This window comes from Brachyhypopomus gauderio, chromosome 9, assembly GCF_052324685.1.
Source record: "Brachyhypopomus gauderio isolate BG-103 chromosome 9, BGAUD_0.2, whole genome shotgun sequence".
In the NCBI taxonomy this organism is placed as follows: domain Eukaryota; kingdom Metazoa; phylum Chordata; class Actinopteri; order Gymnotiformes; family Hypopomidae; genus Brachyhypopomus; species Brachyhypopomus gauderio.
This window is the reverse complement of record NC_135219.1, coordinates 11,723,057-11,747,703: the sequence shown is the minus strand read 5'-3', so window position 1 is coordinate 11,747,703 and position 24,647 is coordinate 11,723,057. Positions and strand designations below refer to the sequence as shown.

The following is a 24,647-nucleotide window of genomic DNA, read 5'->3' as shown; positions in this document are numbered from 1 at the left end:
CTGCATTTGGCAGACATTTGTATCCTAATCAACTTGCATGTTTATCAGAGTGACTTCCTTGTTCCTGCACCCATTCCTGTGGCTTTGCTAGCACCTATCGGCTGATTGGCGGGAGTTCATGACTGCTGACTTTTTAATTTGTCTGTATAGGAAACAAGCGTTTCAACAAATGCAGTGTTCAAATGTCTGCCTTTAATATTTTTCTACATAACTCATAACATTTGCATTAATTACTTTCTCAGGAGTACTTCTAAGTGGAACACAAAAAGTGCAATTACTGACGCTTTTATTTCATGTTACATACAACACTGTTTACGCTACACTATTGCACACGAACAAAGTGATGAAGCATCCGAAGTTGACGGGCTCCAACGGAACCGAACACGGCTCCGTTCACATCACCTCTGCACACACATACATTACATACGTACAAAATGTTAAGGTGGGTGCGGGAGGGGATGTGCTGAGAGATGGAGGTTTCCTACGAGTCCAAAGCTCATACAAGAACAATGTGGGATGGATGTGGAGAAGAACCTCGTTCCTCCGCACGTCCACATCAGCACTGACACTTGAAGTTCTGGCACCCCCGAGTACTCTGTCCAGTGTCATTTTCTTGATTTGGGGTACAGGAACAGCAAGCACACGCTACCACAGATTAATGATGTTTCTATTAAAGCGAGCAACAAGTCTGTGTTCCCAGGGAACTGGAGGCAATAAACAGGAAGCAGACAGTTCATCAACCAATAAACAGGAAGCAGATAGTTCATCAACCAATAGCATGGTTCTTAGTGCATTGACTTAACGAGGTGGAAACGCCATTAAGGACATTAATTATGTGAATTATTTACATAAGTAAACACAGTGACCATGTCATTGTTGTGAATTTCAGCAAAAGCTTAAATGACAGCTGTCAGTTGTCACAGACACAGTGAAAATCTTTGCACTTTGCCAAGATATCAAAACGAAAAGAAATAAAACCACTCCACTCTGGACAAGAGCTGTTAAACAACTGATTGAATACATGTTCAAACAGGTTGGGAACATGTCTAAACATAAAAAAGTACAAAATAGGATTTTGTTTTTCTCACATTCATGCTTGTGGTTTGTAAGTGGAGTTGAAGCGAGAAGTGTTTCCTACGGTGGAGTTCTTTAGCCCTTGAGTCACTTCCCAAAATACTTTCCAAATTGCAATGTGTTACATGTTTTTAAATATTACAGGAGATGTGAACCACTCGGTTTAATATTATGTACTTATTTACTAGGCATGCGCTATGCATTAACGCAAGTGATTTGCTATCAACAGGTCTGCTGGGCTTTGATTGGCTAAAAGGATTTGGGAATTGTGAGTGAAAGATGTAGGTTTGAGGACTAGTTTAATTGGCTGTGGGATGGATAAAAGGATTCTCTTAAAAATCCACCATGTCTGAGTGCAAAATGAACAAGGGTAAGAAGTGGCAGGGGAAAAAATTACATAATTCTGTCCTTTAAATTCCAGATTCAGGTACAGTACATCTGTGCCAAAGCAACAGCATCACTGTTCACAAGAATGCCAGTCCTCTGAAAATGAATTCTGCTTGCTACCTGCTCTGGTGGAAAGACAACAGCTTAGGTAAAAGTTTGTGAATGGATTTTTGACAGTTTGCCAGAGGTGCCGTGATGTTTTGTCAAGTCTCAAGAGCAGGATGAAGGTGATGAAGTGATGATGAAGGGGACTGGGAGCTTATTTGCTCTATTCTGGAGGTCAGAGGTGAAATGTCACTTGATGATCTGTGGACAGTCACTCCATGCTTTGGCCTTACGCTTGGCCAGGGCAAGCCAAGCGGGTTCAGTGGACACCTGGGCATTGTCACCTGGTGGGAAGCGCTTGGTTATATCTTTTGCTGCCGGCGGTGAGGGGGTTGAATCTGCAATCTCAACTGAAAAAAATAAGCATCGAGAATTTCGGTGTAATGAATGTGCAATGTAAATAAGTAATACGTGCATTATTACTGTGACTACATGATTCTATGATTACAGTGATTTACAGTATATGGACAGTGTGTTAAGTGAGTGCAGAAATAAATATAAAATGCCCTCATAAAAAAAGAAAAAAATGTACCTGTGACAGAACTGGGGAGAGTGCTGGCTTTCTTTAAGTTCTCCCTACGTTCAAAGCGGACAAACAAACTGTCTGGTCTCTTGCTCTCCTCTGGGGGGTGTGGCTTGCTCTCCTCCAGGAGATGTGGCTTGGCCAGACTGGAGTTCCCATTTCCCTTACTCTCCGTAGGGCTGATGAGTCCAACCTGTATGACACACAAGCTTTAGATGTTAACCTAGAGACAACAGATATGTGTAAACACTCCAATTTGTAGATCACACATGTGTAGTAGGATTAGAGTAGATATTTGTGGCCTTGTTTGGCCTGTGGGTCTTTAACATACATTCTCTCTCTCCTTGGCCTGTTTCTCTGCCAGCTTGGCCTCTCTCTGGATCCTCCTGTCCTCTCTGCTCTGCTGCTGTTCTCTGAATCCCTTCTGTTTCTGCAAGGCCAAAGTGATCCACAGTGGTCCTGCCTCTTTCTCCTGGGACCGTGAGCTGTCCAGGGAATGCCTGCTCTGAAGAGAGGGCTTTTCTGTAGGGGAGAGAGTACATCATGTATATAGTTTGTATGATGGTACGTCATCTTAGTGATGGTACGTCCAAATCTATGGAGGCAAGATCCCATGACTTCTGACTGGCATGTAACGTGATGTTGGTCATTTTGTTGAATCCACTGTGTCAGGATAAACAAAATATTAAAAATAAGTATTTGAAGGTCATTAAAGGTTGAAGAATTAGGACATCACTGACCTTTCCTGATGAGCTCAGTCCTCCGGTCTGTCTTCTCCCTCCATGGAATGCTGATGGATGGGAAGAAGGACTTCTTCTCTTTTGGTTCATCGTCTCCATGACTGCTCTTCTGGCCCTGCACAGATTCTGAGGGCTCCTCTTTATGACCACCGCACTCTCCAACAGATGGTGAATCTGGACCTCCTGTCCTCTGCTCCCCAGACGTCCTTCTCCCAGGTTTAGGCAGATTAGAAGGTGGAGGTGTAGCACCTTCAGACAATTTGGGAGGAGTGGCAGGTTTTTGGTAAAGAGGGGGCTTGGAGATAAATTTGTCACTTTCGCTACATATTGTATTTCTGCCTGTCCTGGACCTTGATTCGGTGCTAGATGTTGCATGGTGTTTCACTCCAGTGCTCTCTCGAAGTGGCGATGTTGGACTGGTCTTCTCAGAGAATACGGATGTGTCTGGGTCCTGATCGGTGGAGGTAAGAGGCACTGGAACCCCGTCAAAACTGTCACCTGCACTGTACCTTTTCTTCCTCTTCTCTGTGGATTGGTCACTATGGAAACGAAGGGAGTAGTTGGTCCTCCTAAGCTTGATACCAAAAGGTGAGGGCCTCTCATCACTGCTCCGGTCTCTTTCATCCCCATCATCTTTAAACAAGGCCTCAGTTTCCACCTGGCTGAGCGACGCTGTCTCAGACCTGTGGGATTTGGGGGACCCAGGAGACAAGCTTGGAACCAGAAAAGAAGGCAGGTCTTTGGCAAACTTGCATTCTTCGGCACTGTCTGACACACGAACTGCCTTTAATCCTTTGTTTTGAGCTTTGCTAGCTGCTGGTGATTGGACCGCTAGGCTGGGCGACCAATCAGAAGAGGGCGATTCCACAGTTCCTGCCTGTTTTTCATCTTGACCCAAGACCTCAGAATTCCTATTTGAGTCAGAAAATTTCTTTCTGGCTGGAGTGATGGAAAACTTGGCGCTAGCTGACATGGTCTTTCTGAGAGAGGTGTGGGAGAACGGCGTCTGGCCGTTGTCCTCAGTTGTGGTTTGTCCTTGCGACTGCTTGACGTTCTCATCTGAATATTCCTGGTATTTTCCGTCTTCGGCAGCTTTAAAAATTTTGGAACGGATACTGGCCCACTCTGCAAGCACAGCCGCACTAGACTGGTCTGCAGATAACGAAGCTTCATTTAAAGATTTTGTTTTTCCGAATTTGCGATCCGGAGATGTCTTGCTCTTTAATATTGGCGTGTCCATGGTTTTTTTGTCCTCAGACAGACCAAGCAAAGACTTACATGCTGTGTCCTTTATCTGATCCAGATTTACTGCTGTTCCACACAGCTGGGCTCCAGTCACTAAGATAGCAGTGTGAGGGACATACATGGATGAAGATAACGCTGGTGAATCAGGACTTCCTGTGGTACCTTCCCTGGGTTCAGCAGTCCCGTCACTCTGCTGGCCAGGTGTTGGGGTGACTGGCGACAGGTTGACTTTCTGGAAAAGGATGTGTTTCTCTCCTGAGGTCACTTTGAAGGTGAAGGGTCGTTGTCTCTCCTCCATCTCCCGCCATCGCAGCTCTTCTGCTTGTCTTTTCCACTCTGGATCGGACGTTCTGGTCTCCTCCTCAGCGCATTGCTCTTCCTCTTGCTCTCTCTTTCTATCCTCCTCTTCCTTCCTTTTCTTTGCCTCAGCCAATCGGTCCTTCTCAACTTCCTCCTCTTCTTGTTGCCGTCTTTGCTGCTCACAAAGGCGCTCTTCCTCTTCCCTCCGCCGTTTCTCCTCAAACTCCCAAAGCCTTAGTTTTTCCTCTTCTTCCTCCTTCCTTCTCTCCTCCTCTGCCTCTCTCTGTCTCTTTTTCTCCTCCAAACGAAAGCGCTCTGCTTCAACTTCCTGCTGCCTCCTTTCTTCCTCTGCTTTCCTTTTCTGGTCTTCTTCTCTCTTCTTTCTTTCCTCTTCCTCGTGTTTCTTCCGCTCTTCCTCCTCCCTCAGTCGTTGTTCTTCCTCCGTCCTCCTCTCCTTTTCCTCCTTTTGGAGACGTTCTTCTTCCTCCTCTTCTAGCAGGCGCCTTCTCTCTTCCTCCAGCCACATTTCCTCAGCTCTCCTTTCTTCTTCCCTCCTTTTCTGCTCTTCTTGGTCTAGCTTTCTCTGAAGCGCCAGGCATTCCAGCTCCTCTTCTTGAGGCCGCTGCCTTTTGGATTTTTCAGGCGGCTCAGGATCATCTCTGCTACGGCCTCTTGTGTGCTCTTCTCTACACACTCCTGATTCTTCTGCAAATGTCTGAACATCTGTCTCTTCCTGCAGCTCTGTCGAAATATCCATCTCGTGAAGCTCCTAAAATGCGTAAGAAAACACAAAGCAAAGATTTATGGGCCCATAGGGGCCATGCCCATAGTTTCATGTGCAAAGAACACTGTTTAGTTGACCTGACCTGTGTGAACCTGCGGTGCTTGCGAGACACTCGCTGGTTTTTGGGTTTCACAGCCAGTTTATGTTTGGCAGCAGTGTTGTCCAATCGGGGGACTGACTGGGGAACAGCGTCCAGGTTGATTGACTCAATCGTCCCAGGAGGCGGTGGACGCTTGGACCGAGGGGATTTCAAAGGAGGCAGATGCTGAGTCACATCATGTGTAGTGGGTGACATCTAATTATAAAACAGATAAAAAAGATTTTCATATAGAAAAACACAATATTGTATGTACTTCATAATCAGTGCAGAAGTAATTTTTAACGAGACCAAAACAAAAAGGTACATTTTTGATCAGTGTTCCCTTTCCCATACTGATTCTAGTACCATTCTGTAGAAATATTAAATATTTCAAGAAAGATATTTAAAATGTGAATTAAAAAAATGTATATGACATGTACAATCTTCACATCACTTTTCATGCACTATTCATAACATCTTACCAATGACATTACAGAAGTTTGTTCTTGAAATGCAGATAAAACATTCTGTTAGACATGATTTCTGAAAGCTAGCAATTCTATGATTTTACATAGAATTAGCAACAAAATTGCAACAAAAATAACAGTTTGCTTTGGAAGGAACTTGGAAGGAACTGACTCCTAGAGCAGCTCAGTTACTTCCAGTAGTCTGCCACAGAGCTCTGTGTCCACTATGTGATCTACCTTGTCTCTAGTCTCAGGGTCCTGTGGCTCTGTCTCCACCTGTGCCAGGACTCGCATTGGACTTCTTGGTACCTCTTCATCATCTGAGCTACCTTCATCTCCGTCACTCTTCCTCTGCGAGGGGGGTTTCTGACCAAATTTAATGTGGTGCCCTATCTGCTTCTGTGTATTTGGACACAAAGGTTAGTTATAAGAATTCAGTTACAGGACATTGTGTAAATGGTGTTAGTGTTATACATTATACATCTATATCTATATGTTACATAAACCCACTTGTAGGTTCCTGACTTTGTCAGAGACGTTCTCCTGAGACATTGTCTGCTCCACACACGGCTTCTCTCCAGACTCCTCAGGGATAAAGATGCTTTCGTGTGAAAAAGCTCGAGACCCCAGGGGATTCAACTCCCTATACTCACACAAACCCAAACAAATGTGCATTAGCTAACTGTTCATATTCATTAATTAATTGTGCACATGCATATTATTAGTTATTATTTAAATAATTAAATGCTCATTTTCATATTTAAATGTCTCTATGATGAAATAAAGTGCAAACCAAATTCACCATCGTGAATAGTGGGCAAACTGCTGAAATACATGTTCTGAGACTTCTGGATCAGGTTCACTGTGATATACAGTGAGATATAAACCGAAAACCCTGTTCCAGATCAGTAGTCCAAAAATAGGCCATTATGGTAATAATTTGATTTATAAATGATTTTTAATTATTATTACAAAGACAAAGTCAAAGGTGAAAGTAATACATTGTAGGTGCAGGTTGTCATTACAGATCATTAACATGAACCATTATTAACTTTGATTAATATTAACTTTTAATTAACTAATAATCATAACCTTAAGCTTGCACAATAACTCTAAGCACTCACCTCAAATCCTGACTGGTCTCTTCATGGCCTGGGCCCGCCCCATTGTAAACGTCACCAGTGGAGTGGCTGGGTTTCAGTTCGGCTTCCTCGAAGCCTCGCTCTGACTCCCTCCTCCTTTTTCTTCCAAAAAGGCGTCGGAATGGCTGGAATTTTCCCTGCCGTCGCCGATCTGTAAAAGAGGAAAAAACGATATTAACACCTGACTGAACACAGCTACGTCTGTAATCATTTGGCACGTTTTGCGCGTGCACGTGTCCGTTCTTTGTACATGCCAGTTTCCTGTACAGAAGCATGCTGATTACTCCTAATCTCAAAAACCACCACCACCACTCCATCATCTGTTAGAGAAAGTAATGAATTGTGCACGTGTGTATGGATGTGTGTGTGTGTGTGTGTGTGTGTGTGTGTGTGTGTGTGTGTGTGTGTGTGTGTGTGTGTGTGTGTGTGTGTGTGTGTGTGTGTGTGTGATATGTAGATATACATATAAAAACAGAATGGTTGGAAGGGGCTGTTTTCAGCAAAGACCTGTGTTTATGCTTTTGGACCAAAATAAATATCTAAATCATAAAACAAATTAATAAAATTCAGAAGTATCATGTCAGCTGTGATCAGTTTGAAGAGGCTGGGAAATGAGATGGTGGTCGAGAGCAGAGGGTGACGCCATTAGCTGTGCCAGCTGCTGAATGTGGACATGTTGAATTATGAGCAGAAGTTTGTTTCAGTCATTCAGGGTCATGGGACCTTCACAGATGCAGGCTAGCATGGCAGACAGCACTCAGACTTTACTTAAGCCACCATTAACTCACATGGTTCAAGCTTGGCTCTAATTTCGTGAAAATGTCAGTATTCAGAATTCAGTTGTGCTACATTGTTAAAAAAGACATCAGTCATTTTCAATCTTTTTTTCTGTTGAAATATGCAAATGTATTTAACGAGATTACTTAAAATGTCAAATTTTACAAAAAAGAAATTGAATCACTACCACATTTCATAAAACTCTTTAACACAAGACTTATCCTGATTGTTTTTTCTTACTTCCTCTAATAAGCATTAGGTGACCTTTTGACCATCTATTTAAATTATGTTGAATAATTGCAGATGTTAGTTTAAATCCCAAATTTAATTAATCAAAGCTGCTATACACCAGCTCGTACTTCAGGCAATCTGTAGAAATAAAACAGACCTACCAACAGAGTTCTGCCTTTGCAAGCGACTGAATCATGGTGTGTGACTATGGTCTCCATGATACAATATAGATATGAGAAGGACCTTTGATTTGCATTGAGTATTTTAAGTCTACTCTTGCCAAAGAGATATTCTCATAAACCTACACAGGCAGATAAAGAGTCCGGTTCAAAATACTCTGTAGGTGCTGTCTGTAGGTGCATGTGCACTTGTGTGTGTGTGTGTGTGTGTGTGTGTGTGTGTGTGTGCGCACGCGTGTGTGTGTGTGTGTGCGCGTGTGTGTGTGTGTGTGTGTGTGATGTTTTTCTTCATGTATGAGCTCCTGTGGAAGAAGCTGGGTTTTCGGTACACTCTACACCATGGAGAAGGTAACGCAGTTAATGACCAGAGTGTATCTGTTACAGGCTAAAAGTGGAAAGCAGTGTAGAGTTACCCAGGAGTGTGTTACCACATCAGGCAGAGCAGGCGGGCGGCAGCGAAAGGGGTCTGGATTCATGGAGTTATGATGCTACTGGTAATCCATTCAGCTATGACTTTACATGATTGGTTTGATAACATTCCTTATACACAGCTTACTTAAATTATATTACACCATAATATTTTTTTTCTTTTTCATTGTCCAATAAAGCTAAAACACATTTCACTGTTCTCTCTCTCTTTCCCTCTTTCTCTTGCTACTCTCTCTCTTTCCCTCTTTACTCAACACTACTCAATGACCACTCAACACCACTCAATTTCACTCAACACTAAATAACACCACTCAACACCACTCAATGACCACTCAGCACTTCTCAACACCACTCAACACCATTCAATGACCGCTCAGCACTTCTCAACACCACTCAACAATACTCAACACTACTCAACACCACTCAATGACCACTCAACACTACTCAACACCACTCAACACTATTCAACACCACTCAACACCATTCAGTGCTCCTCTACCACTCTTATCACCCTACATTTATACTCAAGCCACTTCACTCTAAACCATCACAGCAGTAATGTGACATAAAACTCAGACCCAGACTCAGTATAACATCACAGCTTCCTTCTTCCCAGTTTACAGCTATACCCAATCTGTACTAAACAGGACTATCTGTACTAAACTACAGCCATACCCCACCAAGGATAAATACCATTACACTGCTATTCTCCATTTCACTCAATACTGAGAAAACTCCTTCCAACCTACTTAATAATATGCTACAGCAGGGGTGCCCACAGTTTTCAGCTTGCGAGCTACTTATAAGATGACCAAGTCAGAAAGATCTACCGGGGTGGCGGCGAACGTAATTTGTTGAGCGGGGCGGGGGGGGGGGGGGGGGGGGGTTGAACGTAATATGTTGAGCGGGGGGGGGGGGGGGTGTGGCGAACGTAATTTGTTGAGTGGATTGCAGATTGGCTACCGTGAATGTCAATCAAAATACAACCGTCGGTGTAGATGTGCGATTCATCTACTACTATTTTATGTGACGCGATCTACGCACATTCCTTCGCGATCGACCGACACTTCCTTCGCGATCGACCGGTCGATCGCGATCGACGTAATGAGCACCCCTGTGCTACAGCAACCTAGTGGTATATTTCAATATGAAGATGTAAATGTTTTACACAAAGCTGCAATAACCCTCTCCTGAATACCACCTGCGTCCTCGTGTTACTTCAGTCTCCCCTGATTGTGCCTGCACTGAGCACTAATGTGTTCTGTATGATTCCCACCCTGCACTGAGCACTAATGTGTTCTGTGTGTTTCCCACCCTGCACTGAGCACTAATGTGTTCTGTATGATTCCCACCCTGCACTGAGCACTAATGTGTTCTGTGTGTTTCCCACCCTGCACTGAGCACTAATGTGTTCTGTGTGATTCCCACCCTGCACTGAGCACTAATGTGTTCTGTATGTTTCCCACCCTGCACTGAGCACTAATGTGTTCTGTATGATTCCCACCCTGCACTGAGCACTAATGTGTTCTGTGTGATTCCCACCCTGCACTGAACACTAATGTGTTCTGTGTGAGTCCCACCCTGCACTGAACACTAATGTGTTCTGTATGATTCCCATCCTGCACTGAACACTAATGTGTTCTGTGTGAGTCCCACCCTGCACTGAGCACTAATGTGTTCTGTGTGATTCCCACCCTGCACTGAACACTGTGTTCTGTGTGAGTCCCACCCTGCACTGAACACTAATGTGTTCTGTATGATTCCCATCCTGCACTGAACACTAATGTGTTCTGTATGTGTCCCACCCTGCACTGAGCACTAATGTGTTCTGTGTGTTTCCCACCCTGCGCTGAGCACTAATGTGTTCTGTGTGTTTCCCACCCTGCACTGAGCACTAATGTGTTCTGTATGATTCCCACCCTGCACTGAGCACTAATGTGTTCTGTGTGATTCCCACCCTGCACTGAGCACTAATGTGTTCTGTGTGAGTTCCACCCTGCACTGAGCACTAATGTGTTCTGTGTGAGTCCCATCCTGCACTGAACACTAATGTGTTCTGTGTGAATCCCACCCTGCACTGAGCACTAATGTGTTCTGTATGATTCCCACCCTGCACTGAGCACTAATGTGTTCTGTATGATTCCCACCCTGCACTGAGCACTAATGTGTTCTGTGTGTTTCCCACCCTGCACTGAGCACTAATGTGTTCTGTATGATTCCCACCCTGCACTGAGCACTAATGTGTTCTGTATGATTCCCACCCTGCACTGAGCACTAATGTGTTCTGTGTGATTCCCACCCTGCACTGAGCACTAATGTGTTCTGTGTGATTCCCACCCTGCACTGAGCACTAATGTGTTCTGTATGTGTCCCACCCTGCACTGAGCACTAATGTGTTCTGTATGTTTCCCACCCTGCACTGAGCACTAATGTGTTCTGTATGTTTCCCACCCTGCACTGAGCACTAATGTGTTCTGTATGATTCCCACCCTGCACTGAGCACTAATGTGTTCTGTGTGATTCCCACCCTGCACTGAACACTAATGTGTTCTGTGTGATTCCCACCCTGCACTGAACACTAATGTGTTCTGTGTGAGTCCCACCCTGCACTGAACACTAATGTGTTCTGTATGATTCCCATCCTGCACTGAACACTAATGTGTTCTGTATGTGTCCCACCCTGCACTGAGCACTAATGTGTTCTGTGTGATTCCCACCCTGCACTGAGCACTAATGTGTTCTGTGTGATTCCCACCCTGCACTGAGCACTAATGTGTTCTGTGTGATTCCCACCCTGCACTGAGCACTAATGTGTTCTGTGTGAGTCCCACCCTGCACTGAGCACTAATGTGTTCTGTGTGATTCCCACCCTGCACTGAGCACTAATGTGTTCTGTGTGAGTCCCACCCTGCACTGAGCACTAATGTGTTCTGTGTGATTCCCACCCTGCACTGAGCACTAATGTGTTCTGTGTGAGTCCCACCCATTTTTTGCACATGCTTCCACAGTAGCCGTGAGATGTCTGTCAGAGCACCTTTTCAAGCCATTAACTAAGTGTTAGTATCACACATCCACTCACTGTCAGGCACCATGAAGTCCAGCTAGTGCAGCTCTAAACGACAGTCTTCCACCTGTATCGTGCTCTGTTCCCATCTAGGGGGCTGTTCTCAAGTGTGTCTGACACAGTAAGTCAGAACTGGTCTCTTCATGCGCATGATAACCTTCGTTGCTCAATATAGGGTTTTATGCACACACACCATGGCATCCAAAATAAATACCTCACCACAAGAATGACTCTGTAAAGGTTAATCACACTTTTCATTCCAAAGAATCAGAAACACAGAAATGCACACTTTTCAGTCCCAGAATATTACTGAGTCTTCTTTACACACTCACACACATATAACCATGAACACACAGTCCAAGCATGGCACACAAGTCTTGGATGGGTTTTTGTAAGCGTTAATCATCCCTTACAACCCATCAAACTCTTCTTAAAGAGACAGTGCCGAAAAAAGGCTATAATCAATTTTAGCCATATGATCTATAGACTTGTTTAAACGCTAGAGTGATTTAATGGGAGCGCTGTCTCTTTAAGACATGGTCTTGTAAAGCTCTCTTAGCTGCTCTGTTTACCTGGGCCTTCGGATACAGTTACCTCTACGCACGCCTCATGCTTAGCCTCCTGACCGCCCGTCACCATGGTTGCACCTCTTTTTCTGTAGCAAGGGTAGAGAGGGGGAAATCAGTAAGCATGGAGGTGTATGTGTGTGTGTGTGTTTGTGTGGGGGGGGGAATAAACACATAAGCTCTTGAGCTGGAGCCATATTCAGAGTGCCACCACATCTTGAGGAAGACCACCAAACCCCAACGAAGACCACCAGACCCTGAGGAAGACCACCTGACCCCAAGGAAGACTTCCATATCCTGAGGAAGACCAACACAACATCAGGAAGACCACAGGGACATCAGTAAGACTACCATACCCTGAGCAAGACCCCCATGTCCTGAGGAAGACTACCATACAATGAGGAAGACCTCCATGCCCTAAGGAAGACCACCATGGCATCAGGAAGACCCCTATGTCCTGAGGAAGACCACTGTGACATCAGGAAAACCATCATACACTGAGGAAGACCTCCATGCCCTGAGGAAGACCACCACACCATCGGGAAGAGCACTGTGACACCAGGAAGACCCCAATGCACTGAGGAAGACCACCATGGCATAAGGAAGACCCATATGTCCTGAGGAAAACCACCATGGCATCAGGAAAACCACTGCAACTTCAGGAAGACCACCATACACTGAGGAAGACCCCCAAGCACTGAGGAAGATCCACATGCCCTGAGGAAGACTACCACACCATGAGGAAGACCACTGCAACATCAGGAAGACCACCATACACTGAGGAAGACCTCCATGCCCTGAGGAAGAGCACTCAGCTGGCTCATGTCCAGCTAGTCTCTTTCATCCCATCTTTACCAGTTGTGACTCTCCTTCTTACTCTCAACTCAGGCGTCTGCGTCACTTTGACGGATTCTCCGCACTTGGTTTGTCCATCACAGCACATCCCTGCGTTTCTCCCTCTCACACCGTTCAGCAGACATATTCAAACGTCAGGGACCAGGTCACCAGAGCAGAGTGGATCTGGACCTGAAGAGCAGTTACCATGTTACAGCTTTATGCTTTGGGAAGGGGGAGTGTTAGTGTCCATATTAATAAGTGTCCATATTGCGAATATTAAGTGTGCATACTGTGTATTAAACAATCACACTTATAATACAGAAGATCATACAGAAGAAAAAGGCTGTGCCACTAGTGGATAGGACTAGCTCCACTAGTAATGTGTGTTGACCAAGCAGTCTGTGCATAATTCAGATAAATGAACAGAGATTATACTTATTGCCATCATTTCTCTCTCTCCTTTCTCTCTCTCTCTCTCTCTCTCTCTCTCTCTCTCTCTCTCTCACACACACACACACACACACACACACACACACACACACACACACACACACACAAGATGCTTTGAACAGCATGTTGACCTGCAATACCCATGTATGAAGTTTAACACTACACACATTAGAGACTGTGATCTTCCTGCTGGAGATCACAGCATTTCACCACCAAATTACGACCATCTCTAAGAATTACTTAAAGAAGTCATTAATTAAACCAAATTAATTTTTCTCAAAACAGACGTCACCGCAAATTTGCTTTTGAACGCTGATTTGTTGCAGCACTTAGTAAAGGTTTGTAGCAGTGAATATACGCTCACGTCATCATTGTTTATCTGTTGTGTTTGTGTGTGTAGAACTGTGAAATGCATAGAGCATTCTGCAGAGAATGCCTTACTGTCTTAACGGGATCTGAGAATGTACACAGACATTTAAAGGGAGCCTGTTTTTCACTTTGATGTGTGAGCGAGAATCAGAGAGTCTGTCTCGGCATAAGTGCGTCAGAGACGGGTGGGGGAGGGAGAGAGATGGAGGGATGGGAAGAGGGAGGGAGAGAGGGGAAAAAGGGAGGAATATGGAGAGATGGGGAGAGGCAGGGACAGAGTGGAAAAGAGAGGGAGAGAGATGGAGAGATGGGAAGTGGGAGGGAGAGAGGAAAAGAGGGAGAGATATGGAGAGAGGGAGAGAGATGGCGAGAGAGAGAGAGAGAGAGAGAGAGAGAGATGGTGTCATGCCTGGCCCCGCTTCCGTCTGCATCAGTCCCGTGTTTAACCTCCCTGAGATGTATAATAACCACACCCCTGTATTTTAACTGTTCCTTTCTGGTCCTGGTTGTAGTTCATTGTCTAGAGTTTGGGTGTAGCTTTAGCCTTACGTTTGTATGGTATAGTATACGTTCTCTGTCTGTGTGTCTGTGCGTGCATGAGTGGTAAGCATATCCAATATCTGTAAGATCATTGTGTGAAGGCAAGAAGTGTGTTTGGAGGTTATGTATAGTATAATGGTATAATAGCGTCTATGTTCCTATCTGCGTTGTAATCTCTCGTATCATTATAGGTTATGTATTGTGGTTTGGCTTTAACTTCTAGTCATGTTCATCATTGCATGTATGTGGTTTTGTATTTAGTGTTTGTTACATTCAATATTAAAGTACGTTGTAGAAAACTTTGTATGTCTTGGGTTACGTCAACGTGTGACGTTGCCAGTAAACCCCACCTACTCTCGCACGTGTGTCGTCCCACGCTCTCACACAACCCTCATGTCACAGATGAAGAGATGGTGAGAGAGAGAGAGAGAGAGAGATGGAGAGAGGGAGGGAAAGAGGCACAGAAGGAGAAACACTCAAAGAATACAACAAATACAAACCCCCTTCTATCATTTTTAGATTCTGTAGCATTCTGTAGATCTTTTCCCAGATGAATCCAGGCCACCACCTTTTGACTTCCATGTGAGTCTTTTTTTCTGTGTTAAGTTCATTTGTTTGTTTTGGGGATAATGTCCTGGGTTAAGCATTTTGGGTAGAAATAAATGAGCATATAGATAAATGTGAATGTAAAAGCATCACCCTCTCTCTGTGTGTGTGTGTGTGTGTGTGTGTGTGTGTGTGTGTGTGTGTGTGTGTGTGTGTGTGTGTGTGTGTGTGTGTGTGTAAGAGTACTGCAGAAGCTGCACATGGAATGATGGTGGAAGCACGAGGAACAGCATGTGTGCAGTAGGAGACTACACACACACACACACACACACACACACACACACACACACAGCTGCAGCTCTGTGACTAACAGATGTGTGATGTTCACTTAGGTCAAGACCGTAGCATCATGCAGTTCTTCTGGTACAAGCTAATCTTCACAATTTCTGCAATGAGGAATTTTGGTTATTTTTAGCTACTTGACAAACATCTTCTCAAATATTTCCTACATGCATTCTAACCTTGTAGCTCCTTGATCCCTGAGACAGGAAGTGGTGTAGATGTGAGTCTCTGCTACTCCCTGAGTCTAAAAATGCTGACATCATATTCTGCTTAGTATTATCAAACATCCATGGCCCAATCAGTCATTTTGCAGGGCATGTGCCTGAGCTCCTCCTCCTGTCCAAAGGAAGAGGCACCATCCTTGTGAAGATTGGAGGAGCAGTACTTTGGGACACATACCAGCAGACCTGATAGCATGTTGCTGGATTACTGGTATATACCAGCCTTGTAGGCCCCAGTTAAGTGCATGTTGCTGGATTACTGGTATATACCAGCCTTGTAGGCCCCAGTTAAGTGCATGTTGCTGGATTACTGGTATATACCAGCCTTCTAGGCCCCAGTTAAGTGCATGTTGCTGGATTACTGGTATATACCAGCCTTCTAGGCCCCAGTTAAGTGCATGTTGCTGGATTACTGGTATATACCAGCCTTGTAGGCCCCAGTTAAGTGCATGTTGCTGGATTACTGGTATATACCAGCCTTCTAGGCCCCAGTTAAGTGCATGTTGCTGGATTACTGGTATATACCAGCCTTCTAAGCCCCAGTTAAGTACATGTTGCTGGATTACTGGTATTACAGCACTGTGGGGCCCAGTTAAGTGCATGTTGCTGGATTACTGGTATTATAGTGCTGTGGGCCCTAGATAAACCCAAGTTGCTGGATTACTGGTATACCAGCTGTGTGGGTTCCAGCTAAACCCAGGTTGCTGGATTACTGGTATACCAGCCCTGTGGGTCCCAGCTAAACCCAGGTTGCTGGATTACTGGTATTACAGCACTGTGGGCCCCAGTTAAGTGCATGTTGCTGGATTACTGGTATTACAGCACAGTGGGCCCCAGCTAAACCCATGTTACTGGATTACTGGTATTATAATGCTGTGGGCCCCAGATAAACCCATGTTACTGGATTACTGTGAAATCAGTAACATTATCAGTGAAATATGCTAAATCAAGCATCATTAGGACCAGTGAGATCCCCTAAATGAAGCGTCATTATGGCCAGCGAGATCCCCTAAATGAAGCATCATTGTGGCCAGCGAGATCCCCTAAATGAAGCGTCATTATGGCCAGTGAGATCTCCTAAATGAAGCATCATTATGGTCAACGAGGTCCCCTAAATGAAACGTCATTATGGCCAGCGAGATCCCCTAAATGAAGCGTCATTATGGCCAGTGAAATCCCCTAAATGAAGCGTCATTATGGCCAGTGAAATCCCCTAAATGAAGCGTCATTATGGCCAGCGAGATCCCCTAAATGAAGCGTCATTGTGGCCAGCGAGATCCCCTAAATGAAGCGTCATTATGGCCAGTGAGATCTCCTAAATGAAGCATCATTATGGTCAACGAGGTCCCCTAAATGAAACGTCATTATGGCCAGCGAGATCCCCTAAATGAAGCGTCATTATGGCCAGTGAAATCCCCTAAATGAAGCCTCATTATGGCCAGCGAGATCCTCTAAATGAAGCGTCATTATGGCCAGCGAGATCCTCTAAATGAAGCGTCATTATGGCCAGCGAGACAGAATACTCCCTGATCCCCTAAATGAAGCATGAGGAACTGCTGTACTGGCCTTCTACCCTGTACGACAGAACTGTGCACTGTGGTACTCAATCAACCTCCGTGCCAGCAGTGCTCAATCTGTGCATAGTGCCTTAGACTGCAGACAGCAGAGTGCAGTGCTCCTACTGTAACACACAGTGTTGTAGTGATGAGTGATGCACAGGCAGTGGTTTGACGAGACATTGCATGACACTATATGCCCCATACAAAGCTGCCTGCACAGTCCTACAGGTGTAGCAGCGTTTGCAGGGGTGGGCGAAGCTTGTCATGGCCGCAGTGTGGACGCTTCCGCAGGTGAAGAGCAGACGTGCGTGTCAGAAAGCTGCCCAGTGACAGCGAAGTGGAGCTGCAGCAAATTTGCCCGTAGCCCTGACTACCAGCTCAAAGCAGGCCGTACGCACACACCAGGATCTCGGCCAACAAACCTCAGAATGCCATGTTAATGTCACGACAGCAAGCCGACCTGAAGTTGCACAGGAGCGGGTGGGATGGAGGGCGGAGCTTAGCGAAGCCGGCGCACGAGTGCCCCGTTACCTAGATCAGCCGGGCGCCAGGAAAACGCCGCCCACCACCACAGGAAAACCTTAGGGAACATGGGATGGAGCTTCCGCACCTGGCCTTACAATCGCCGGGCACCTGCCCTTCGGGAGAGAAATACAACACAAGCCATGAATCACATCTATACTCTATGCCTCTATGAATATGCGAGGTGTTATCGGGTTTTTAACAGACATCGATGGGGGTGATACTTGTTGGTTATGTAACCACATACAAAATGATCTTTGATAACGGAACCAAAAACAATTAATTTAGAAATGGCACCAGCCCTCCTGGGGCCTGGTGGGGCGGAGCCAGGAACACCTGCTCCGCCCACATTCGCAGTCATTGTAACGGTCCATTCACAATATATAGCTGATGAGGGCATGGAGATTCTGAATGAGAGTTAGAATTTGTGCTTATTGAGAAAGAAAACTGCTGACTCATGATACACAAAGCCACTATGCTTTACTGTCTTCTCATTTACATATTATATTAGCTTAGCTATGCCAACACTCTTTGGCTTGAAAATGAACAAAACACACAATTCATCCTGAGGAGACTAGTCTCAGAGGCTTGGGAGAGAGAGAAAGACTCACAAACAACCTCAAAAACAAACCACAGTGAGCAGAGAAGGTTCGCAATACTCCTACAACAACAGCAGACAAAATGGTAACTCCTTTAGGCCAATACTGCACTGACATACAACACCATTCAAATCAAAAGATCTGTAAGAACCAACTCTGACTTAAGCAGAATTGGTTTAAATGGTTTGCTTGTCTGGGTGTGCAGTAATGCTCATCCTGGTTACCACAGTACAACGCAATCGAACGTTTGAGGATGTCAGAGGCAAGACTGAGAATATAACGGGCGTTTGGAGAACAGAAGCTCATTGTATTCTGACTCAGCTGCACTGTAGTCAGTTCACAATGAGCACTTGATTATGTATCATCAGAGGAGGCTGCATTACAGTGTCCACCAGTAAGAACATAGGCTTACCTTGCTGTCGATTTATCCTAGCGAGAGGGTATCCGTCAGTGTATGTGTGTGTGTGTGTGTGTCCATTCCATTTGCCTGCTGTTACTGTGTAAGTGGGGCGTTAAGAGGAGTCAGGTGTCACTGTGTGCAGGTGCAGTGTGAAGAGTATTTGCGCATGTTCACATGTGCATGTTCTAACCCTGACAGTCATCCATGATGTGAACATACTGCTGTATGTAAATGATGACTATCTCATTGTAAACAAAAGAATCTTGAATGTGCGTAGTATACATGTGCAATAATGTGTAATAAAAACGTATGAAAGGACATATGAAAGAATGTGAAAATAGAGGAGAGAATACATTCATGAGGAAATTATGTGTACATGTGTATTGAAGAGCACTACAGTATATGAGAGAAAGAGAGAGAGGAATGAAAAAAATGAGAGAGAGAGAGTATGGTTTATACAGGCATCACTGTTTCAGTCCACAGAACTGCACTGTTCTTCAGCCCAGCAGAGCAGGACGAACAGATGGACATTGATCACTTCACATTGGCTCACGCACACAAAGACTCGGATTGTTGAAAAACTGTAAATCTGTGTGCATGTGAATGTAAATAAACTTGTGGTGTGCCACAGAAATCTGTCACCATGTCCCTGGATGCAACACAGGTTTCAGTAGAAGCTGTTATGTTTTGGTTCTGTATCAGGTCCAGTAACCTTGACGTTCATATATGCTTATTGGATTACTACATTTGACAAATACTCTTAGCTAGAGTGACCTGCATGTTTATTTTAACAGTACACGTCTCCCTTGGGCATCAAACCCTCAATATTGGTACTGCTAACACCAAACACCACCTACTCTACTTAGAGAGATACTGGTGTTTGTTCACTAATTCATATAAATGTCCAAAATGTTGTAAACAAGACTGAATGAATGAATTAATTAATTCGTAATAAAACCGAAACTCGTCAGTATTACTCTGTGATGTTCTTTTCTTCTCGTAGTGTTACTGGATGATCAGGAACGTAGCCCGACTGGAGCCAGTTCTCAGTGTGCCAGAGTGCTGTACTCCAACGCATGCAGTGATCCTGTCTCAGGTGAGCACATGCATCTGTGAGCGATTACTCCTGACTCCCACAAGCCTGTTGCGGAGGGAATCCGGAGGGCAGTCAGACTCGATGTGAGGACTTCTGGGAGGTGTCGGCAAAGCCGGTCACGGCCGTGAACCTGCCGAGACACGGCACACCATGGCACGCTGGTAGTGCAGTGTGCTGGCATTAGACCCAGTCTGACAGACCCGCGTTTTCCTGGGCTAGTTCAGTTGGACTTTTGTGTTCATTTGTAAGCCGTTCAAGGTTGGTTGTAATGCACAATAGCTGCTTGATTGAGGTTTACACTGGTGGATTCTGGATAGGAGGTCCACACATTTTTTATAGTCTGATTGAATTTGTCATGAACATAATAAACACAGGTCTAAGCGCTTTGAGTTCATCATCATGCTTGTGTAGCAACCTGTCTCACGGTTGTTTATGCACATGCCTTATTTCCCAATACTCTACCAACAATTCATTTCAAAGCATAACACTGTTCTTGCAGTAATCTGATTTTAGAATGTTTTCCCAAACAAATGTTATGGTGTAAATATACAGTGCATATCCCATGCTTTGAGTGCTTCTCTGCAAAAGAACAGTTTACATTCAGCTCAAGATAGTCACTAAACCTGCTCTGTCTGACCTGCGTCAGGGCTCTCAACTGCTTGCCTTGTTCATCAAAGCGAGGCAATTCTGCCTCCTCAGGTTGAGCCGTATCATTAGCGGAATGCTAGCTTTTGCTTACCTGCTAAACCTATGTGCTGAGTTTAGTTAGATGAATGCTGACTACCTGACATGATCGTCTGTTGTACCTGAATGATCCATTATACCCTGATACCTCTGCAGTTCACGGTTGCTCTCATTACAAAACCGAGTCATCCTCTCTGGACCAAAAGCACTGAGACCAGTTTTGAATGAGGAATTAAAACAACGCAGGCTATTCATCAGAGCCTTGTATTTGAAAGAAGCAAGTCTCACCGAAATTATAAACACTTCATTGTTTTGGTTTCAGTGAAATTAAAGATGCGTCACCGTATTGATTATGTACAGAAATAGCTCCTGTTCATTTTGTTTATCCGATTTTTGTAGTGACACAGCCTCCTTATTCCTTTTGTGTATTAAAGGTGTTATGCGTAAAGTACGTGTAGGAAGGCTGTTTAAAATGAGAGTCACGCCTACTGGTGCAACTGTACTGTGTATTTGTGGAGAGGAATATTACTTTTAGCAATAGCTCTGCTCTTAGATCTAAACACACACCATATATATGTGCCAGAGCACTGGACAAGCCTCAGCTAGAATCTGATGAATGTGACTGTAGTCTTGGAGACTCTTTGAAAAACTTTAACAGGGTCATATAGATCCCCCCCCCATCTATATCTACACACACACACACACACACACACACACACACACACACACACACACACACACACACACACACAATCAGTTAAAAGTGACGCCCATTGTCTCCTTTCTTATTTAATATCTATCATCTCTCAATTTTGACGTCATTTATTTACTTTTTCATCCCCTTCTCTCCCTGTCTCAATGTCAATCATGTCTTGCTCACTAAGAAAATGTTGTCAGTACTGTTCTCTAATTGCGGCTGGCTCATTCTGATTCATCTGAGCAGTCTGAAGTGCTCTGTTCTGTCTGCACATTTCCCAGAATGCGAGTGCACGTGCATGCCTGTGCACGTGCACGTGCGCGTCCACTGTGAACAGTGTCCATTCATCTCTATTCATCCTCACACAGAGGGTTGCCCCTCCTTCTCAAAGGAGCATGCATGTATACTGCCTAAAATGAAGAATTAACAAAATATTAAGAATAAACTGCACTCTGCCTTCTGATGGCAGACTAATAGCAGGTTTGCCAGATTTGTGAAACGGGCCGATATGCATTTACACGTAAATGTTGGTTCTGCGAGTAATGATGGGTTTGGGTGCTGGTGTGTGGTGTCACACGTGCGCGCGTCATCCCGAGGTCACCCGCTTGCGTAAGAGCCGACGCACGTGGTGGATTTGTGCTGCTTAAGCACGCTCGGTCAGTATGGCCTACCGCCCTGCCAAGGTGTTCCAACCCAGCCACATGTGTGAAAACGCCCTGGTGAATATTACCTCTCACTAAACGCTAGCTTCGTTCACACCAGCTCTCTGAATGTATGCCGTGTCAGCAGTTGATATTTTTGCACAGTACGTTCTCTGTAACTCATAATGGTGACACAGTATATTTCTTTGTACAACTATGCATCAAGACAGTCAAGAATCAAGTCTTTCCTGATCTGACCCAGTTGCTCCACTGTAAATGGAATCTGTATGCTGTGCTAAGAGTCTCTAGTAGTTATAGCGTCACAGTATGTGATCGTACCACTGCTAGTGCATATCCCTTTGAAGCTGAGGATAATATGAACATCCTTTGTGGGAGTGAAGTACTCTGCCCTATATTTGGGTTTTCAGAGACAACACTGAAGAACAAACACACCAGTCATCAAATTGTTTTGTGACATCTTATTGACAGGGCAAATATCACATTCTGCCTCCCTATCCACAAACATATGCATGCCAGTAAGACGTGACGATGTAGACTACATTAAAAATGTTAGTAGGTAAATAAGGTTAATAAAGTGGCAGCAGAGCTCAAAAACTGGTTCAGACCATTAAACCCAGAGCAGTGTGAATGGTGTCACTGGAGAAATCTGCTGGATAGTTCACAAAAGCATCAGTGTACCGGATCCTCCCCTCTCAGCCTCCTCGCTCACCGGGACAGACACTCTTTTATCCATGGTGATTTAGATTTATCAGTTGGTACTTTTGATACTAGACTTTTCACACACCGATATTAACTAACCTCTTTGTTACTGACAGAAGTGTACTGTGGAGGAACTGTTTCTCTGGTTACCAAATGAGGCTTCTACTTTTGTCTTGGAGCCATTCACAACGAAATAATCCGGGGAAAGTTTCCTGGGATATTATAGAAGTTAGTGAGATGAACAATTCCACACACAGTCCAGCTGCAACTGTTGAAAGTGACTTATCTAATATGGCCATCATAATCACCTTTGACCACCTACAAGATAAATCTTGTTTAGGTCTCCAGTGGACTGTGATTTATAGGTGGCCCTTTACAGATAGGGTTACATATCTGGAATGTTTTTGTTGCATAATTTCCAGCTCTGGCACAACAGTCACTGAGTCATTTTGTCACCGAATGCAAATGCACAACAAATTCATGCATCCATCCAGATGTTTTATGGTATGATTAGTCACAGGAAGCTGATTTCACAATCAAGTCTAAAGGGAAAACATAATCTAATAATAGACTGCGTTGTCTATGTAATTTTGGCAACCATTTTCTCGTCTCGTGTTTCTCTCAGAGAGAATAGCTTAGACGTGTGCACCATACACATAAATGTAGTATGCACTGCATAATCATTTCTTAGGGTAAAGATATAGGCCTACTTATATACAAAGCAGTTGAGCTTATACCCTACAGTAGCTAATTACATCATCGTAAAATGTACCGGATAGCGGCATGTTCTGCAGAAAACAACGGTTTGTTCTCAGACGCGTCTAGATCTATGCAATCGCTGAAACATTCTTGTAGCAGTGGGTTGAGGTTAGAAAAAATGATGTTTCTTGTGAGCCGTAACTGAAGTGTGCGAGCAGTCGTGCTGCTGAAGGGACTGTTCGTGCCATTGTTGGAATCTCGTTGGTACAATTGCTCACACTGTGGCACAGGTACACTATACATTATGAAAGAAAAAGCAGCCAACCCAGGAGAGCGTGGGGTGTCGGCGACTGCTATGTCTGCACCAGTCCACAAGACCCACATTTTAGTGGCAGGGCAATTTAACATACTCTTAATAAACAAATAATCGTTAAATGGTGTGATAATACTGAGTAGTTTCTAGAAAATACTGGTCGTCGTCTCACAATCGCCTGATTTAAGAGAAAATGACAGCATTAAGAATAAGCTAATCAAAAGCAAGATGTTGGAGCTGCAGGCAACACAAGGCGTATTCTCAGCAGACAGGAATGATGTCAGAGTAGCTTATCAATCGCCTTTCACACAATGCCGTTTGTTCTATACATTTTAGGATAAAATGTAAAATACGCGTCGATTCCTCGTGTCCGCAGTTGCGCACACATCTGTGGGGAACGGTACAGGCGTTTGCCTTAAAAAATATAATGTGAGCTACGGCAAGGTCAATAGACAAAGCTCTCGATACTTTATACCACATCGATTAATAAAACGCTCCTACCTGTATGTGTGTATTAAAACGCAGCGATCAACCAAATGTTTTATTGTGTCCCGCAAGGCTCAGTTATCTCCCGTTAATGTCTAGCACGCGAACTCTCCGTCCTCTTTGTGTATGTTGCTGATGCTGCGAGGGCTCGCCCTCCTCCTCCTCCTCCTCCTCCTCCTCCTCGCGACGGGTCGGGGTGTTCCGCGTGCGAGGGCTGCCCAGGAGAAGTGTCGCGCATTGCACAGCTGCGCGTGAATGGGGAGGGTGTGGCAAAAGTAGACGGGATGCACATTATTAAGTTAATTACGTCGTGCCGTCATTAGTGTCATTTTTTTTATCCCATGAATGCTGTATTCCTGTAGTAGAGCTTAATTAGGCATTAGTCTTGCAGGAAACTCATCACATAGCCCTCAGCTTTTATAACTAATCCTGGTTGTCTCGAGCGGACGTTTTCTACTACTGTGATTCCTGTAGGAAATCATAGCACCATAGGGGATTAAGTACACGTAATGTACTGTATACCAAAGTATTGGTCTTTATTCTGTTTCTGGCTAAGACGACCAAATTTTAAAAGCAAAATTATTCATGTGCATGAAGAAGTTAATCTGAGATAAACAGGCAAAGCGTATCTGTGTAGCACTTTTCATACACAATGGCAACTCAACGTGTTCATGTAAGCAACAGACTGGTATGGTGTTTATAATTCTAATATATTTTATTTTATTTTATGGTAGTGATGCAGTAGCCTACAAATTTGCCAAAAAACAAACAAACAAAACCACCCAGAAAATACAGTAAATAAAAAAAGTATTTTTTTCTTCACCATAGTTCACC

At 44.4% G+C, this 24,647-nt stretch overlaps 1 protein-coding gene across 4 annotated transcripts; it reads right to left on the bottom strand.

Moving 5' to 3' along the window:
* Positions 1-175: 175 nt before the first annotated feature.
* Positions 176-24,047, bottom strand: cracd (capping protein inhibiting regulator of actin dynamics). 4 transcript variants are annotated; one of them, XM_077017135.1, is made up of 10 exons: positions 23,829-24,047; positions 17,488-17,594; positions 6,829-6,997; positions 6,215-6,347; positions 5,942-6,103; positions 5,241-5,453; positions 2,830-5,143; positions 2,421-2,611; positions 2,099-2,282; positions 176-1,916 (listed from the first exon to the last, which is right to left on the bottom strand). In XM_077017135.1, exons 2-10 carry the CDS (start codon positions 17,546-17,548, stop codon positions 1,756-1,758), a joined length of 3,588 nt encoding a protein of 1,195 aa, XP_076873250.1. In that variant the 5' UTR covers positions 17,549-17,594; positions 23,829-24,047; the 3' UTR covers positions 176-1,755. The 4 variants fall into 4 exon arrangements, with proteins under 4 accessions (XP_076873250.1, XP_076873251.1, XP_076873249.1 ...); XM_077017136.1 differs by having other exon boundaries at positions 17,488-17,589; XM_077017134.1 differs by lacking the exon at positions 17,488-17,594 and adding an exon at positions 12,099-12,181.
* Between the last annotated feature and the right edge of the window lie 600 nt (positions 24,048-24,647).

Excerpts from the sequence above, each read along its gene's own strand:
- cracd (XM_077017134.1), bottom strand. The coding sequence starts at position 12,165 with ATGGTGACGGGCGGTCAGGAGGCTAAGCATGAGGCGTGCGTAGAGGTA. Across the intron at positions 6,998-12,098 it reads AACTGTATCCGAAGGCCCAG|ATCGGCGACGGCAGGGAAAA; the intron begins GTAAACAGAGCA and ends CCTCTTTTACAG. Across the intron at positions 5,454-5,941 it reads ACCCTGAGACTAGAGACAAG|ATGTCACCCACTACACATGA; the intron begins GTAGATCACATA and ends TTTTATAATTAG.